The sequence below is a fragment of the Callithrix jacchus genome, chromosome 2 (assembly GCF_049354715.1).
Source record: "Callithrix jacchus isolate 240 chromosome 2, calJac240_pri, whole genome shotgun sequence".
NCBI lineage: Eukaryota > Metazoa > Chordata > Mammalia > Primates > Cebidae > Callithrix > Callithrix jacchus.
The window spans coordinates 130,640,021-130,658,666 of NC_133503.1; the positions used below are offsets into that span (position 1 = coordinate 130,640,021).

General features: G+C 40.9%; 1 protein-coding gene across 3 annotated transcripts in view; it reads right to left on the reverse strand.

The window, feature by feature from the left end:
• SPZ1 (spermatogenic leucine zipper 1) overlaps positions 1–17,970 on the reverse strand; it is a 34,692-nt gene extending 16,722 nt beyond the window's left edge. For 2 of the 3 annotated variants that reach the window (XR_013532261.1, XR_013532260.1), the window contains exon 1: positions 16,414–17,970. Coding sequence is in view for 1 of the 3 variants with exons in the window: in XM_002744824.6 (XP_002744870.1) it covers positions 16,583–17,722 (1,140 nt within the window). In the remaining 2 variants the exon portion in view is untranslated. Of the gene's footprint in view, positions 1–16,412 lie in introns of those variants that run through there. The other variant, XM_002744824.6, reaches the window with a different exon arrangement.
• Positions 17,971–18,646: the final 676 nt, after the last annotated feature.

Here is an 18,646-nt window from a genome sequence, read left to right on the forward strand (position 1 = left end):
AAAAGAATTTTCAACCCAGAATCTCATATCTAGCCAAATTAAGCTTCATAAATGAAGAAAAATAAAATTTTTCATGAACAAGCAAGCACTCAGAGATTTCATCACCCCCAGGCCTGCTTTATAAGAGCTTCTGAAAGAAGCACTACACCTAGAAAGGAACAACCAGTATCAGTCATCCCAAATACTTACCAAAAGGTAAAGAGTATCTCCATAATGAAGAATTAATGGGCAAAATAGCCAGCTAGCATTAAATGACAATATTAAACTCACAAATATCAATATTAATTCTAAATATAAATGGATTAAATGCCCCAGTCAAAGACACAGACAGGTAAATTGAATAAAAAGTCAAAACCCATCAGTACACTGTATCCAGATCCATCTCATAAGCAAGGACACACAAAGACTCAAAACAAAGTGTTGGTGGAAGACTTACTAATCAAATGGAGAGCAAAAAAACAGTAAGTTTGTTTTTGCATCTAAAATTAGACACAGTTCATATATCTTCAAAGCTATGTACATATACATTTTAATTTACGAATACATATGCTTAACTATCAAGAAATAAGTACTATTTTATGGAGCATCTGAACTGAATGCTTGACAGCTCTATACCAGGAAACTCATACTAGGACTCAAAATGACAGAGATACTACCAGGCTTAGAACAGATCTATTGAGAGAATAGCTAACTGTTGGTGACCTAATTCTCTTACCACTTACCACTTACACTGAAGCCAGAAACAGATGTGAACAATGTTATTCTTTTCTTTAACAAATATATTTTTGAAAGAGAAGGATGAAAAATATGACTAAGATATTTACTGAGTTATATGAACGAACTGGGTGAGTCAGGAAAGCAAACACACTGCCATGTGTGTACCTACACAACTGTCTTGCATGCTCTGCTCATGTACCCCAAAACCTAAAATCCAATAAAAAATTAAAAAAAAAAAAAAAAAACTGGGTGAGTTATTTTTAAAAATCAACTGGTAGTAGTATATCACGTGTTCATCCCAAGGCTGAGATGCATGACCTAAGACTAAGAGGTAGTGTTTGTAACTTCTTTCGGGCCTGGAAAGGCAACAGGAAACTACAGAGACCAACTGGTGGCAGAGAACCAGAGAACGTGGGTATGTTCTAAAGTCAATGGGGAAGATCGGGTGGGAACTGTCTTTAAAGCTGCTTGCAGCCTCAGTGCCCATCAGACAACAGCTCTGCAGAGCCACCAAAGCGACCACCTAGGATAGAGGGCCAGCCCTATCCCTCTATTTTCTGAGACCCAGGAGCCCAGAATTCTTGTGTAATTCCATTGAGGTAAAGAAGGAGCCCCTAACTAACTGAGGTTGACTTTATTCCTCAGTTTCACCTCAAAGCAGATTAAGTTTGATTTAGGGAAATAAGGCTCTGTGACTTTTTGCATCTGACTGTTTAGTACTCACTAAATATGGTTTTGGTATTTTGGGAGTTTTTTTGGAGACAGGGTCACCCAGGCTGGAGTGCAGTGGTACAACCAGGGCTCACTGCAGCCTCAACTTTCTGGGCTTAAGTGATCCTCCTGCCTCAGCCTTCCTAATACTGAGAACTATAAGTGTGTGCCACCACACTCAGAAAAATTGCTTTAAAAAAATTTTAGTAGAGATGGAGTTGCACCATGTTGCCTAGGCTGATCAGGAGTGATCCTTCTGCCTTGGCCTCACAAGGTGCTGGGGATTACAGGCCACTGCGCCAAGCCAATGATCACATTGTCATTTGTGTAATATGGTTTTAAATTTCTCAATAAGGAAAACCAGAATAGAGTAGGAATACTACTCTCTGGATGAGAATTCCCAACTACCTTCATTGGTATTTTCTGCTCCTGGAGTGTGGTGATCAGTAAATCTTAAATTTATTTCTTCAGATCAAAAGTAGACTATAATGGGCATAAGATGTGTTTTCCCCCTCTCTACTGTTTAATTTTAATTTTTGGAAATGAAGTCTTGCTCTGTCGCCCAGGCTGGAGTGCAGTGGTGCAATCTGGGCTCACTGCAACCTCCACCTCCCGGGTTCAAGCAATTGAACCCCCTCTTGGGAGGACTCAGCCTCCCAAGGAACTGGGATTACAGGCACCCACCACCATATCTGGCTGATTTTGGTATTTTTAGTAGAGATGGAGTTTCACCAAATTGGCCAGGCTGGTCTCAAACTCCTGACCTCAGGTGATCTGCCTGCTCTAGCTTCCCAAAATGCTGGTATTACAGATGCTAGCCACTGCACCGGGCCAATTTTTGTATCTTTAGGCCAGGCTCTGCTTCTGAACTCAGGATCACATATTCAGCTGGTTGCTGGACATGGTCAAGAACTACAAATGGCCTGAGCTCTTATCTTAGTTTCAAGTTAACTAATTAACCTGACACAATTTTATAAGCTCTGCCAGAAGACATGAGAGTCAAAAATAAAGGGCGTTATTATTCACAGAAGAGGAAGCATGAGCCTCATGTTTGCATCTGTGCATTTACCCCCGAGACTCCGCAGTGAGGATAGAAAGGTGGGCTTGGGCAGATGCTGCACAGACTGTGGATTTGTCTCACAGATAAGGAACACTGAACTTACCTGAACTTAGAAACGCCCAATTGTTTTTTCCTTTCTTGTTTTTGAGGTGGAGTCTCACCCTGTCGCCCAGGCTGGAGTGCAGTGGCACGATCTTGGCTCACTGAGACCTTCACTTCCCAGGTTCAAGTGGTTCTCCTGCCTCAGCCTCTTGAGTAGCTGGGATTACAGGCACCACCACCACATCTGGCTAATTTTTGTTTTTTTCAGTAGGAACAAGGTTTCACCATGTTGGCCAGGCTAGTCTCAAACCCCTGACCTGAGGTGATCTGCCCACCTTGGTCTCCCAAAGTGCTGGGATTACAGGCATGAAGCACTGTGCTCGCCCCATCCCCCCTATTTTTAAAAAGGGTCTTGCTCTGTCACACAGGCTGGAGTGCAGTGGCATGATCATGTTTCACTGCAGCCTTGACCTCCCCAGGCTCAAGTGATCCTCTTATCGCAACCTCCTGAGTAGTTGGGACTACAGGCATGTGCCATTACATCCAGCTAATTTTTGTATTTTTTTGTAGAGACAGGGTTTCACCATGGTGCCCAGGCTGACCTTGAACTTTTGGGCTCAAGTGATCTACCTGCCTTGACCTCCCAGAGTGCTGGGACTATAGGCAGGAGCCACTGCACCCAACCCTAAACTCCCAGTCTTTTAAAGGAGCTGATAGCTAACCTCCCCAACCTTTACCTTGGAGAGAAACATTACTGGAGAAACATCTTAGATTGAAAAAAAAAGATCCTGCTCTTTTCCCTGGAGGGAAATGCTATTTCAACCTTTTAAGGCTGTTCACATGCAAACATCTTTGAAAGAGGTTATCCAGAAATAAAGCTGCCGCAATAACCCCAAAACCCATGAAGAATTGTCTCCCAACAGATATTTCTCCAGGTTACTTTAACATATTCCTCACCTAATACCTGGTGTACAACAGATGCTTAGTAAAAATTTGTTGATTAATATGCCTAAGAAAAACTAGTGCTTAAAGAAGAGTGTCAAAGGTATCAAGCACCACATAGAGAAAATAAAAGAATAATTGGAAAATGCCACAGAATTCAACACTGAGAAAGTTACATCAGTAAAAATGTAAAGCAGTAGATGAGGAGTCTATGTAAGATGAGGTGTGAGGAAAAAAATATGAGAGCTGATGTTCTCATCAAAAAAGTTAAGGGGCCAAGAGCTATTGTTCATAACCTATAAAATAAGAAATGGATGTCAAAGTGTGTTGTTTATAGCTGCAGAGATTGACCAGAAGAGGAACTGAGAACAGTGATGTACCTTTTTTGGAGGGGAATATAATGGAATTAAATCTTCATCGTTCCCTTTGGGAAGTCAAAAGACAACATCTAAATTTCTTTACTCAAGAGATAGCAGTGTGAACAACTTACAAAGGGAGTGACCAAAGGAAGAATAAAGAACAGAAACAGTTACAGCTAGTGGCTACTGGACAGTAGAACTAATACAGGGAAATGGATGCGGGAGACTATTGCTTCCTATCATAAACTCATCTGTAGCTCAGTGTCCTCATCTGTAAAATGGTGATAATCATTCCTGCCTTAGAGATTATTGTGAGGATTAGGTGAGCTAACACATGTAAGGGTAATAAATGACACTAGACACATAACTAGCATTCAATTTCTTTAATTTTTATTGTTTTAGCCCTTTGCATATGTTAATTTGATAAAATTTTTTTTTGGGGGGGGAGGAAGGCAGGAAGGAAGGGAAGAAGGACGGTAGGGAGGAAGGAAGGGATGAAGGAAGGAAGGAAGGGAGGAAGCAGGGAGGGAGGGAGGGAAGGGAAGGAAGGAAATCAAGCAATGAAAGAGACATTGCCGACCTGGATCTAGAGGTTTACAAGTTGATTTCTTTTTTTTTGAGAGAAGGAAAGAAAAAAAAAAATAATAACTAAAGGAGAGGAAGAAAGAGGAAGAGAAAGAGGGAGAGTAAATGGAAATATTGCTTTATTTTGAAAAAAATTGGGTATTAATAATGGCCAATCAATGTTTCATTTAAACTAATGGGTAGGTGTGATGTGGAATTTGATAAAATTTTTAATTGAAAGGTGAGGTATTAGAGTTATTAAATGTGAACTACTTTTTCCAGACTCTAGCTAGAACGGGATACAGGATATAAGAGCTATCCTGTTTTGTGTTAAGATTAGAGACAATTGAATTTGCTTACAGACTGAATGATAGGAGCCAATAGAAAAAACATGTTGAAGGTACAAGAAAAAAGTAACTGACAAGGTCTCTGAGGAGATAAGAGGGGGTGGAATTCAAAGCACAGGTTGAGATTTTTTGCATGGAGAAAACAAGTGTCAGTCCTGAGGACAAAAATAATGGGGCTGCAAGATTATTAAATTAGGGTCTATGGTTCATTCATCTTTAGAACTTCAGCGTTTAGCATAATGGTAGGGCTAAGAAGATCTCACCATACACTCCTCTTTAACCCTTTTAAATTTTGTATGCATGTGTAAGTAACACCAATAAAATAGAGAATGAGACTTGAATTATCCAGCAATCTATCATATACAAATCTTCTTTGTTTAAAATCTTCTAATTCGTAATTCTTACTCCCTTTTTTTTCTTTTGAGACGGAGTCTCGCTCTGTTACCCAGGCTAGAGTGCAGTGGCATGATCTTGGCTCATCACCTGAACCTCCTGCCTCAGCCCCTCTAGTAACTGGGATTACAGACACACGCCACCATACCCAGCTTATTTTTGTATTTTTACTGGAGACAGGATTTCGCCATGTTGACCAGGCTGGTCTCAAACTCCTGACCTCAGGTGATCCACCCACCTCAGCATCCCAAAGTGCTAGGACTACAGGCATGAGCCACCACACCTGGCCTATTCCCTTCTTTTTTATTATTTGGATTTTGATCTTATGTCTATTTTTTTCATATATAGGTATATATATATATATATATATATATATATATATATATACATGCATATATACAAACACACACACACACATATATACATATATATATATATTTTTTTTTTTTTTTTTCTTTTCCACTCTTTTGCCCAGGCTGGAATGTGGTAGCACCATCATGGCTCACTAGAACCTCAACATCCTGGGCTCATGTGATCATACACCTGGCTAATTCTTGTATTTTTAGTAGAGACGGAGTTTCACTATGTTGGTGAGGCTAGTCTTGAACTTTAGACCTCAAGTGATCTGTCGGTCTCCAACTCCCAAAGCGCTAGGATTCCAGGCATGAGCCACACACCTGACCACAAAACAAGTTTTCCTAGGATTCTATCTTCAGTTCAGCACAACACTTGGTAGCTTTCATACTTGGTTTTTTTTTTTTTTTTTTGAGACGGAGTTTCACTCTTGTTACCCAGGCTGGAGTGCATGGCGCAATCTCGGCTAACCGTAACCTCTGCCTCCTGGGTTCAAGCAATTCTCCTGCCTCAGCCTCCCGAGTAGCTGGGACTATAGGCGCGCGCCACCATGCCCAGCTAATTTTTATAATTTTAGTAGAGACGATGTTTCACCTTGTTGACCAGGATGGTCTCGATCTCTTGACCTCGTGATCCACCCACCTCGGCCTCCCAAAGTGCTGGGATTATAGGCGTGAGCCACCACGTCCAGCCCATACTTGTTAAATATTCTTGTGAAATTCTTCACTAACAAGACCCTGCCAGGTAGCTATTTTCGTTGAATCATGTTGATAAAATTAGATAACAGGATAATAATGGAATGCTAATTGTAATGAAATAATTTAATAACATTTCCCAACATTATTTAAATACTAGAAGACATTTTGAAAAATAATATCTTTTAGTCTGGGTGTGGTGGCTCACACCTGTAATCCCAGCACTCTGAGAGGCCAAATCTGTCGGATCACAAGGTCAGGAGATGGAGACCAGTTTGGCCAACAAGGTGAAACCCCATGTCTACTAAAAAGCACAAAAATTAGCTGGGCGTGGCAATCTGCGCCTGTAGTCCCAGCTACTCAGGAGGCCGAGGCGAGAGATTTGCTTGAACCCAGGAGGCAGAGGTTGTGGTGAGCAGAGATGGCGCCATTGCACTCCAGCCTGGCGACAGAGCTAGACTCTGTCTCAAAAATAATAATAATGATGATGTCTTTTAATACATTAAGAGAAAAATTTGCCAATTGCAATAATTATATGTTTATTAATTTGATATTATAGGAAATTTTTGAAAGTCTCAAATCAATAATCTAAATTCCCACTTCTGGCCAGGCGTGGTGGCTCATGCCTGTAATCCCAGCACTTTTGGAGGCCAAGATGGGTGTATTACCTGAGGTCAGGAGTCTGAGACCAGCCTGGCCAACATAGTGAAGTCCCATCTCTACTAAAAATAGAAGAAAAAGTTAGCTGGGCATGGTAGTAGGCACCTGTAGTTTCCGCTACTTGGGAGGCTGAGGCAGGAGAATTGCTTGAAACCACAAGGCGGAGGTTGCAGTGAGCCAAGATTGTGCCACTGCACCCCAGCCTGGGAGACAGAGTGAGACTCCATCTAAAAAAAGAAAAAATTAGAAAACTAAATTTTCATCTTAAAAAAAAAAAACAAACAGAAAAGGAGAGTAAAATAAGCCCAATGCAAGCAGAAGGAAGGAAATAATGAAGAGTAGAAATTAATGAAGTTGAAAACAAAAAAAATCAACAACAACAAAATAACTAGTTCTTTAAAAAGATGAATAAAATGACAAGCCTCTAGCAAGACCAACGGGAAAAAAGTAGAGGAGATGCAAATTGCTACTAATATCAGGAATTAAACAGGGGCTATAACTGCAGACCTTGCAGACATCGAAAAGTTAATATGGGCATAATGCAAACACATACATTTGACAACTTAGCTAAATGAGCCATTTCCTTGAAAAATACAAACTAGTCTGGGAGCAGAGGCTCACACCAGTAATCACAGCAGTTTGGGAGGCCAAGGTAGGAGGATCGTTTGATGCCAGGAATTTGAGACCAGCCTGGGCAACATGGGGAAACCCCGTCAACGAAAAATTAAAAAAACATTAGCAGGCTGTGGTGGCATGTGCCTGTAGTCCCAGCTACTCGGAAGGCTGAGAATCACTTGAACCCAAGAGGTCGAGGCTCCTGTGAGCAGTGGTCACACCACTGCACTCCAGCCTGGGTGACAGGGAAAGATCTTGTCTAAAATAAAAACCACACAAACTATCACAACTCGTCCAATATTAGATATATTATTTAAATAGTCTTATAGCTAATAAGGGAGTTAAATTCATAACTTAAAATAATCAGGCCCAAATAGTTTCCACCAGAGAATTCTGTTGAATGTTTAAAGAAGAATTAACATCAATTCTTCTCAGTCTCTTCCAGAAATTAGAAATAGAAATAAAAGAAACACTTTCCAATTCATTTTTTGTCAATTCATTTCTAAAAAGCAATGTTACCTTAATACTAAAACCAAAGACAGAAAACTCCAGACAAATATTCCTTATGAATATAAAATCACACATTCTTATCAAAACATTAAGCAAACAGAAATTCAACAATATAAAAAATTATTCTACTACAACCAACTGGAATATATTTTGGAAATTCAAAATTTGTTCAATAAATCAATCTGGGAGAGGAGAGGGGAGAGGGCCTAAAAAATAAATAAATAAATAAATAAATAAATAAATAAAAATTAAAAATCAGTCTATATAATCTACCATGTTAAAAGGCTAAATTAAAAAAAAAATCACATTATCATAACCATTCATGTAGAAAAAGCAGCTGACAAAATTCAAGGCCAGGTATGGTGGCTCACACCTGTAATCTCAACACTTCGGTAGGCTGAGGCAGGAAGATCACTTGAGGCCAAGAGTTCGAGATCAGCCTCAGCAACATAGTGAGACCCTTTCTCCACAAAAAATAAAAAAATTAGGCAGGCGTGGTTGTGCATGCCTGTAATCCCAGTTACTCAGGAGGCTGACCAGAGGGGATTGCTTGGGCCCAGGAATTCCATGCTGTAGTGAGCTATGATTGTACCACTATACTCCAGCCTGAGCAACAGAGCAAGACCCTGTGCAAAAAAAAAAAAAAAAAATCAACACTTACTCCTTTTAAAAAGCCTCAGAAATCTGGGAATAGAGAAAAAAATTCCTACTTGATAAAGAATATCTATTAAGAACTATAATTAACCCATATTTAATGATAAAAGACTGAATGCTTTCCCACTAAGATTGAGGGCAAGGTAAGGATGCTCAGTTTCACCACTCTTGTTCAATATAGTACTATAAATAGATGATTTCCAAAAACTCATATATAGAATATATTTTTAAAAATCTAAAACGTCAACAGTAAAAACACAAATAATACTTAGAAGATGAGCAAAAGAGACATTAATCTACTGACGAGAATATGTGGGCAGCAAATCAACCCACAGAAAATGTTCATCATTAGTTATCAGAGAAATGCAAGTTAAAGCCACAATGAGATATCGCTACATTGCAATTAGAAAGGTTAAAATTAAAAATAGTGGCCGGGCATGGTGGCTCATAATCCCAGCACTTTGGGAGGCCAAGGCAGGAGGATCACTTGAGCCCAGGAGTTTGAGACCAGCCTCGACAACATAGTGAGACCTTGTCTATACAAAAATTAGCCATGCATGGTGACATGTACCTGTCTGTGGTCCCAGCTTCTCAGGAGGCTGAGGTGGGAGGATCACTTGAGCCTGGGAGATTGAGGCTGCAGTGAGCCATGACCGCACCACTGAACTACAACATTAGCTTTAGAGCAAGGTGCTGTCTAAGAAAGAAAAAATAATGCCAACGTAAACTGAACATGCAGCTAACATACAACCTAGAAATCACATTCCTGGCTTTTATCCCAGAGAAATAAAGACATGTTAACACAAACACTTATAAATACACTTTTATAGCAACTTTATTTGTAATAGCTGTACAACAGAAATCATCCAGATGTTTTTCAATGGGTGAGTGGTTAAATAGTAGTACATTTATTTATGCTATGGAATATTATTCAGCAGTCAAAAGGGACAAACATTTTCTTTTTTAAATTAATGAGGCAAGAGGCTAGTGCAGTGCTTGCATTCTCCCCCCCATTTTTTCTTTTGGTGACATGGTCTTGCTCTGTCACCCGGGCTGGAGTGCAATGGTACAATCATAGCTCACTACAGCCTTGAACTCCTAGGCAATAAAATGATCCTCCTGCCTTGGCCTCCTGAATAGCTGGGACTTCAGGCATGTGCCACCATGCCTAGCTAGTTTTTTAAAAAATGTTTTGCAGCGGAGGCCAGGCATGGTAGCTTGTGCCTGTAATCCCAGCACTTTGGGAGGTCAAGGAGGGTGGATCATGAGGTCAGTAGTTCAAGAACAGCCTGGCCAAGATGGTGAAACCTCATCTCTACTAAAAATACAAAAATTAGTATTTTTTTTTTTAGTAGAGGGTGGTGGGTGCCTCTAATCCCAGCTACTGGGGAGGGTGAGGCAGGGAATTTCTTGAACATGGGAGGTGGAGGTTGCAGTGAGCCAAGATTCCGCCACTACACTCCAGCCTGGGTGACAGAGTGAGACTCTGTCTCAAAAAAAAGAAAGAAAGAAAAATGTTTTATAGTGACTGGGTCTATGTTACCTGAACGCCTGGCCTCAAGATATCCTCCTGCCTCAGCCTCCCAAAGCACTAGGACTGCAGGTGTGAGCCACCATGCTTGGCACAAGTATAGGTTTTTAATAGGAATTTTAGATCTCGATTATAAGAAAATATGTTATATAACACTAACCTGCTAGTGAATCTTCACTAGCAAGTGGTGTGGTCTTGGACAAATCACTTGCCCTCTCTTTGCTTCAGTTACCCTGTCATATGGGTAGATTGGAAAAGGGACAGGTAACCAAGAACCCATAACTTTACCCTGAGTGGAATTTCCATCAGTTTACTGCAATATATTGAATTATTTTCTTTTTTTTACTGCTTTTCACTTAAAATTTTTCTTTTTAATGATCATTTAAACCATCATTCTCTTTTTAACCATCATCATCATTCTCTCTTTAACCACCATCTGCCATCTCATCTCTTTTTAATCATCTTTTAAACCATCATTCTCAGCAAACTGACAAAAAAATTAACCGGGCACGTCTGCACGCCTGTAATCCCAGCTACTTAGGAGGTTGAGGCAGGAGAATCGTTTGAACCCAGGAGACAGAGGTTGCAGTGAGCCAAGATCACACCACTGCATTCCAGCCTGGGCAACAGAGTGAGACTCTGTCTCAAAAAAAAAAAAAAAAGGAAAGAAAGAAAAACAATTTAATCTTTCAAATCAAAGCAAAATGCACATATCAGTATCTAGTTCCTCATAAACTGAGGCTTCCTAACAGACCAGTTCGAATCAGTGCAATGTATGCTTCCCTGTGAGAGAAAATTTAATTAAATATGGATTAGTAGTTAGTGCTTTCTGCTGGAAGACTGTGATTGTTAGAAAAGAAAAACATTCAACTGGCTGTGACACTCCAGTGATATCTGCCTGAGGCCTTTCTTTATTAAGGTAAGAAAATTTTTAAATGATTTTCTACATCAATCAGGTTTGTAGAATAACTTTATAAAAATAATAATATTGATGTGATAATGATGGTAAATCCACTCTACCTCACATTCATCTAGGATAGCTGACTTTTTTTTTTTTTTTTGAGACTGAGTCTCGCTCTGTTGCCAGGCTGGAGTGCAGTGGCATGATCTCGGCTTACTGCAACCTCCATCTCCCATGTTCAAGTGATTCTCCTGCCTCAGCCTCCAGAGTAGGTGGGACTAGAGGCCTGAGCCACCATGCCCAGGAATAACTGACTTTTAATGTAATACTTACCTTTCTTTTTACTTGCAACATACCAATGACCCCAAATTCCAGACATCCTGTGTCCCTGGGTTTTTTGCTATTGTTACCTTTCTTTTTAGCCAGGCTTGCTTCTGATTAGTTTATAATTCTGTCATTTAATCTGTTCCTACTTCCTAGAGAGCAATAAGACCTCAACTGAGACAGGTAAAGAATCTTTGAACATTTGTCCATGGTCCAAAAGAAAGTTATTATCACCACCTTTTAAATGAAACAACTCAGACTGAAACAAGTTGAGAAATGCTTCTTCCATTATTCCATCCTTACTTTATATATATATATATATATAAAGTTTCTCATCCTTTCTTATTGAAAAGGTTAAAAAGGGCTCAAATCATAGACAAGGAAAAAGGACTTGAAAATACCCATCATGCAACTTAGAGACAATCAACCTAAATACCACGATGAATCTCTTTCTGGATCAATTCAAGATAAATTAAAGAAATAAATGCAGGCCGGGCGCGGTGGCTCACGCCTGTAATCCCAGCACTTTGGGAGGCCAAGGCAGGTGGATCACGAGGTCAAGAGATTGAGACCATCCTCGTCAACAAGGTAAAACCCCGTCTCTACTAAAAAAAATACAAAAATTAGCTGGGCATGGTGGCGTGCACCTGTAATCCCAGCTACGTGGGAGGCTGAGGCAGGAGAATTGCTTGAACCCAGGAGGCGGAGGTTGTGGTGAGCCGAGATGGCGCCATTGCACTCCAGCCTGGGTAACAAGAGTGAAACTCCATCTCAAAAAAAAAAAAAAGAAAGAAAGAAATGCAAAAGACAAGAAATTAAAAGAACTTTGGAAGACTTTTATTCATGACATAAGGAAATATTTCCTTTTTTTTTTAAATGGAGTCTTACTCTGTCTTCCAGGCTGGAGTGCAGTGGCGCCATCTCAGCTCACTGCAACCTCTGCCTCCCAGGTTTAAGCGATTCTCCTGTCTCAGCTTCCCAAGTAGCTGAGACTAACAAGTGCATGCACCACATTCAGCTAATTTTTGTATTTTTAGTAGAGACCGGGTTTTGCCCTGTTAGCCAGGATGTCCTCAGGTATTCCACCTGCTTCAGCCTCCCAAAGTGCTGAGATTACAGGCATAAGCCGCAATGCCCAGCCAAGTGAATTACACATTATTATTATTGAGATGGAGTTTTGCTCTTGTTGCCCAGGCTAAAGCACAATGGTGGAATGTTGGCTCACTGCAACCTCTGCTCCCTCCCAGGGTTCAAGTGATTTTCCTGCCTCAGCTGCCCAAGTAGCTTGGATTACAAGCATGAGCCACCACACCTGGCTAATTTTGTATTTTTAGAAGAGATGGGGTTTCTCCATGTTAGTCAGGCTGGTCTCGAACTCCCACCTCAGGTGATCCGCCCACCTCGGCCTCCCAAAATGCTAGGATTACAGGCATGAGCCACTGCTCGTGGCCTTACACAATTCTTTATTAATCTAGATGCTTGGAGAATAGTGTGGAGGGTATCACCATTTGAAGGAAAAACAGATGGAAAGAAGTGTGTAATTTTTTCAGGACTCCCAGTATTATTTAAGTGTGGCAATCTCTTTTTATTTCACTAAGGGCTGTAACAGGTAAGCATTGGCTTTTAGCTTTCGAATAAAGTGATACGCATTCCAAACATGGAAAGAAATGTTGGTTTAGGAGTAGGGAGCAGTATTTCAGATTGTTGTTTTGGTACTTAAAACATATGAAAATCTCTTATGCCCCCTGCTATCTGTGCAATAGAACCTGTGGTGGAGATTGTGATTGTTTTTGTTGGGCTTTTAATATTCATCTTTATGTTGCCCTGAATGCATACATGAATTTTCTGCACCAGAGACAGATTATTATGACATAATAATTACTGTGCTGGATTCCCTTGTCCTAGTTCTTATCCCTGGGGGGATAAGATGACATCTGATGAGAATCAGATGTCAACCTCTATGTAATGAGGTCCATACCATAAATGAAGAATTCAGAGAAAATGAATCTGGGCATTTATATAAAAGAGAAAGGAAGTTGTCCTCCTCCCCTTCTAAAAGGAGAGAGAGAGAGAGCGAGAGAGAGAGAGAGAGAGAGAGAGAGAGAAAGAGAGGGAGAGAGAAACATTTACCCCTGAAAGGCAAGATGGAGAGGATCCTGGATTCTCACTCCAAATCTTTTCTTGATTGATTGACTGACTGATTGAGACAGCTCACTCTGTCCTCTAGGCTGGAGTGCAGTGGCATGATCATGGCTCATTGCAGCCTCAACCTCACAGGTTGAGGGAGCAATCTTTCTATCTCAGCCTCCCAAGTAGCTGACACTACAGGGATGTGCTGCCACACCCAGCTAATTTTTGTAGTTTTTGTAGAGATGAGGTCTCCCTATGTTGCCCAGGCTGGTCTCAAACTCCTGGGTTCAAGCAATCCTCCCACCTTACCTTCCTGAGTAGCTGCGACTACAGGTGTGTCCCACCATGCTTGGCTAATTTTTGTATTTTTTTGTAGAGATGTGGGGAGTGGGGGGTGTCTCACTATATTGCTCAGGCTGGTCTCGAACTCCTAACCTCAAGTGATTCACTCGCACCGGCCTCCCAAAGTGCTGGGATTACAGACGTGAGCCACCGTGCCCAGGCTCTCTGTCAATTTTCTCTAGGTCATCTCTATGTTTCTCTCTTCAAAGTTCATAGAATCTATTCTCTGACATCTATATTCTGCTACTGAGCACAATTGGTGAGGTTATATTACTTCTATTTCTCAGTTCTATAATTTCCACTTATGTCTCATTTATATTTCTTTGCTGATACTTTCTATTTTCTCATTTGTTTCACATTTGTAACTGTCCATCAAAGCATTTTTATAATGACTGTTTAAAAATCCTTGTCCGATAACTCTAGTGTCTGTGTTATCCCACTGTCAGTATCTACTGTCTTTTCTCATTCAAGTTGAGACTTCTTTTGGTTCTCAATATAATGAGTGATTTTTCTATTGTATCCTGGACGTTTTGGGCATTATTAGGAGACCCTGAATCTTATTAAGTCTTCTTCTTTTTTTTTTTTTTTTTTTGAGACAGAGTCTTGCTCTGTCGCTCAGGCTGGAGTGCAATGGCGCTATCTCAGCTCACTGCAACCTCTACCTCCAGGTTCATGCAATTCTCCTGTCTCAGCCTCCCACATAGCTGGGACTACAGGCGTGTGCCACCATGACCGGCTAATTTTTTTGTATTTGTAGTAGAGACAGGGTTTCACCATATTAGCCAAGATGGTCTCGATCTCCTGACCTTGTGATCTGCCAGCTTCCACCTCCCAAAGTGCTGGGATTACAGGTGTGAGCGACTGCACCCGGCCTAAGTCTTTTTTTTTCTGTAGGGCCCTGCTGATGCTGCCAGCAGGGAAAAGGGGTAAAAATCTAGTCTACTCATATGGCCTCCACCGACATTCCACTCAACTGGAGGGGCTGGAGGAGGCCAGGGAAGAACACTGTTACCATCATGTGGAGGGCAGAGCTTTAGGATTCCTACACTTACCTCCTCTGTACCATCCTAGAAGAGTAGAGGAGGGGTGCCTCATGACTGCCAGGCAAGGATGAATATCTAGGCTCTCGACTCAGTATTTGCTGACTGATGGGGCAGAAATGTGTTTCTATGCAATTTGGCTGGATTAGGACAGTTTTGTCAAAAGATTTCTGTCTTGCCAGACTGTTCCTTTCCTCATCTGTTGGCAAAAGAAAGCAGGCCAAAAAATGGGGGAATTTTTTGTCTACATGCATTGACATTTTTGGGTTGTGGGCTCCTCCAGCACCTAGCTCAGAATATATAAGAGGCAAAAAGAAAACCCGGAGAAGCAAACACCATGTTCTTCCTTAAGTTTCAGCATCCCTGGCTATTCCACCTCCTTCTCTCCATCTTTCAGAATCTTCTTATGTTTGCTTTATCTATAATGTCCACGGTTTTTAGCTTACTTAAAGAGAAGAATAAGGGAAAATTCATCTGCTCCATCTTTTCTAGAACCAGAAGTCCAGCTCCCTTAACAGAAGATATTGCTTTTTTGCCCTGGGTAACACTACTGACTATACCTGGAGGAATGGAAGAAACTTTTCCAGCAAAAATAAAATCTAGGCCAGGCACGGTGGTTCATGCCTGTAATCCCAGCACTTTGGGAGACCAAGGCAGGTGGATCACCTGAGGTCAGGAGTTTGAGGTCAGCCTGGCCAACATGGTAAAACCCTATCTCTACTAAAAAATTAGCCAGGTATGGTGGTGAGCGTCTGTAATCCTGAAACTCACGAGGCTGAGGCAAGAGAATCGCTTGAACCCGGGAGGCAGAGGTTGTAGTGAGCTGAGATCATGTCATTGCACTCCAGCCTAGGCAATCAGGCGAGACTCCATCTCAAATAATAATAATAATAAATAACTAAATAAAATATAGATATGTCTCTATTCTTCTAAACAAGTTGAGGGCGTCCTTCCCAAGAGCCTCTGCTGCCCAGTATGCCCACAGTTCACTAGCAGAGGAGCAACGGGGGCACATTAAGAAAAGTAGAGCCAGTGCAGATTTATAAGAGAAAAGCAATTTGTTAGGGGTGGATTATTAGCATTTTTAAAATTCCCCCACATCCCCTACTTGTAAAATAGGAAAAGGAAACATATTTAGAAAGGGAGCTATAAAAGGTCACAACTAAAGCACTATATATCTTTTTTTCACTTAATTTTTGTTGTGTTGCCCAGGCCTGTTTCAAACTCCTGGCCTCAAATGATCCTCCCACCTTGGGCTCCCAAAATGCCACTGCACCTGGCCAAAAACACTATACAGTTTTTCCCCCAGAACTCCCCGTCTCCATGAAATGATTAAATAAAGAAAAAAAAAATACTTTCCCTTGTCGTTAGGTCTTTACTTAATTTAGGTCTTTACTTAATTGGATCTTTAACTTCTCACTCTAGGCTGTCTATCTAATAATTACAAAAAAAACGAAGCAGATTATGGAGGTGAAAAGGTGAACTTGATGTAGACACAATGGTCACTTAAGACCAGACTTACATAATTGCTGAGGTAATAAGCAATATAAGTGTTCATCTTCTTATTCTGTAGCTCTTTTTTTGGTTGAACCAGCAGATCTGCCCATGGTTTGATGATTGATCATGCCTGAAGCTGGATGTATCAGATGTATTTTTTAAGGATTCACCTCTTCATCTGCTTTTGATATTTTCTATCTTACGCTGCTAACTGACCTCTTTTTTCTCATAAGAGCTTTTTTTGCAACATGAATATTGAACTGGTTATTGCAAGCTTTCTTATTAAGACAAACATCCAGGCTTCTACAGGATCTCCCCTTTTTCTGAAATGTACCCCTCATTTCTTGCTTGTTCTGCTTATACATTTCTACTTTCTCTGCTTCGGATGGCTTCTGATTTTTCTTGTCCTGTTTATAGTTTATCTGAATTGGCTTCTCTTGCAGAGTTCCCTGGTTCTGATGATGGAGTTCCTTGAGAATCTCTATTCTCTGCTGTAAGATTTGGCATTCATTCTCTAGCAAAGCTGCCACCAACTGCAATGAACGGGTGTCATGGCTCAGTTTCTTCACCTGTTCCTCCAGCTCATGCTTAGCTGATGCTTGATTATTTGTTGGGGTTTGGAAATCGACTCCATTATTTCCGAGAGTTTCACTTATGTATTTCTGAGATTTATGGTAGGATTTTATCAGTTCGCTGAGCTCGGTATGTTGTTTATTCCAGTGTTCTGCTTCCTGTAGTAACTGCTCCATGTTGTTCCTAATTTTCATAGTTTCTTCTTGAACACTAAGGAGTCTGTTTTCCTGACTTTGTTGAGTTTCATTAAGAACATTTTTTTCTTCTAAACGATTTACCAAATCTCTTGCAAAAACTTGTACTGTGTTCTCGAAGTTCTGGTTTTCCAGTATCATCTCCTGTTTCTTTTCATCCTCTTTTTTTTCTGGGTCTAAACTCACAGGCAGGTTTGTTGATAACATTTCATTGATTCTGCCAAGTCCTCTCATGTTTTCTCTGTGGGCTGACACATCCTCAGAAATACTGGTTTCCTCAAAAAGTTCTTTTGCTTCTGTGATCTTCTCTTCAAAACCTGCCATATTTTTAAGAATGTCTTTAATTTCTTTTAAGAGATTGTTAAACTGTGCAGTCTGTTGTTCTGTGACTTGATGGTTGCTATTCTTTAGGGAAGCGAGAGAGCCCCAGAAGGAAGGGGAAAGTGATCCAATTTCGAATAAGGCAATGATAATCTTAGGGTCCAGAGATTCTTGATGAGGATCAGGAGTAGGGTTAAGTGTTTCAGAGAGGGTGGGCATCTCGGCTGACTTAGCAGAGTTGGCCATCAGGACAGAAGGAAAGCGGAAAACCTTAGAGACTCCAGGAAGAACAGGTGATGGTCTTTCATGCAAATGTGGGTGGAGATTGTGGAATCAAGCAGAAGTCAGAGACCAAAGTTAAGGATTAAAACTGAGGAGATGCTGTTTAGGTGGAAGGTGGCATCTCAGACAGCCTTTCGGGGAGAAAGAGTGGGAAAGGGGACTGGAGCTGGGGCTCCATCTCTCCTCCTCTAGGCACCCGGTTTTTATTCTCTGGCCCTAGCAACCATGTCTTTATTGTGTCACTGCACCATTGTGGCCTATCCCCAGCATCTGTCTCCTTTGTGTCACAGTGGAAACCTCTCAAATTCCTGCTCAGTGACTCATGCATCAAAAGCAACCTTGGGCTACCCCTACTCCTCATGCCAGAAAGAACTCTACAACAGCTCTTCCCTCCTTAATTTCTAAATTGCTATTCATCTCAGTCTAAGTGCACTCAGTTACTTCCCTACCTCACTCCTATTCCCCCACAATCCTGACCCCAACCACAGCATGTTTTGACCACTTAAGGGCATGGCTGAGGCCAGTCCTCTCTGGTGAGGTCCCCATCCTTTCATGACACCTAGAGGCTTTATTGCTCCCATTCTAAGAGAGTTGTGACTGTAAAAGAAAGTTATCCATACAAAACAAAACCCCAGACTGCTACACCTTTTGTGATTTTAGGAAAGTAAAGCCAGAGTCCCTCCATTCAAAAAGATTCTACTGCTGCAAGAAGGGACTATCTGAATGGTTATTTATAATAGTAACACAATTACAAACTGGGGCTTTTCTTGGCTTTGAATATAGGCATTCTTCAAGACACGCTTGGCAACCTTGCTCACGAATCATTTACATCAGGTGATAGAAAACTTGAACCATTACTTTTCAGGGTAACTTATTTGGAGATTTTTT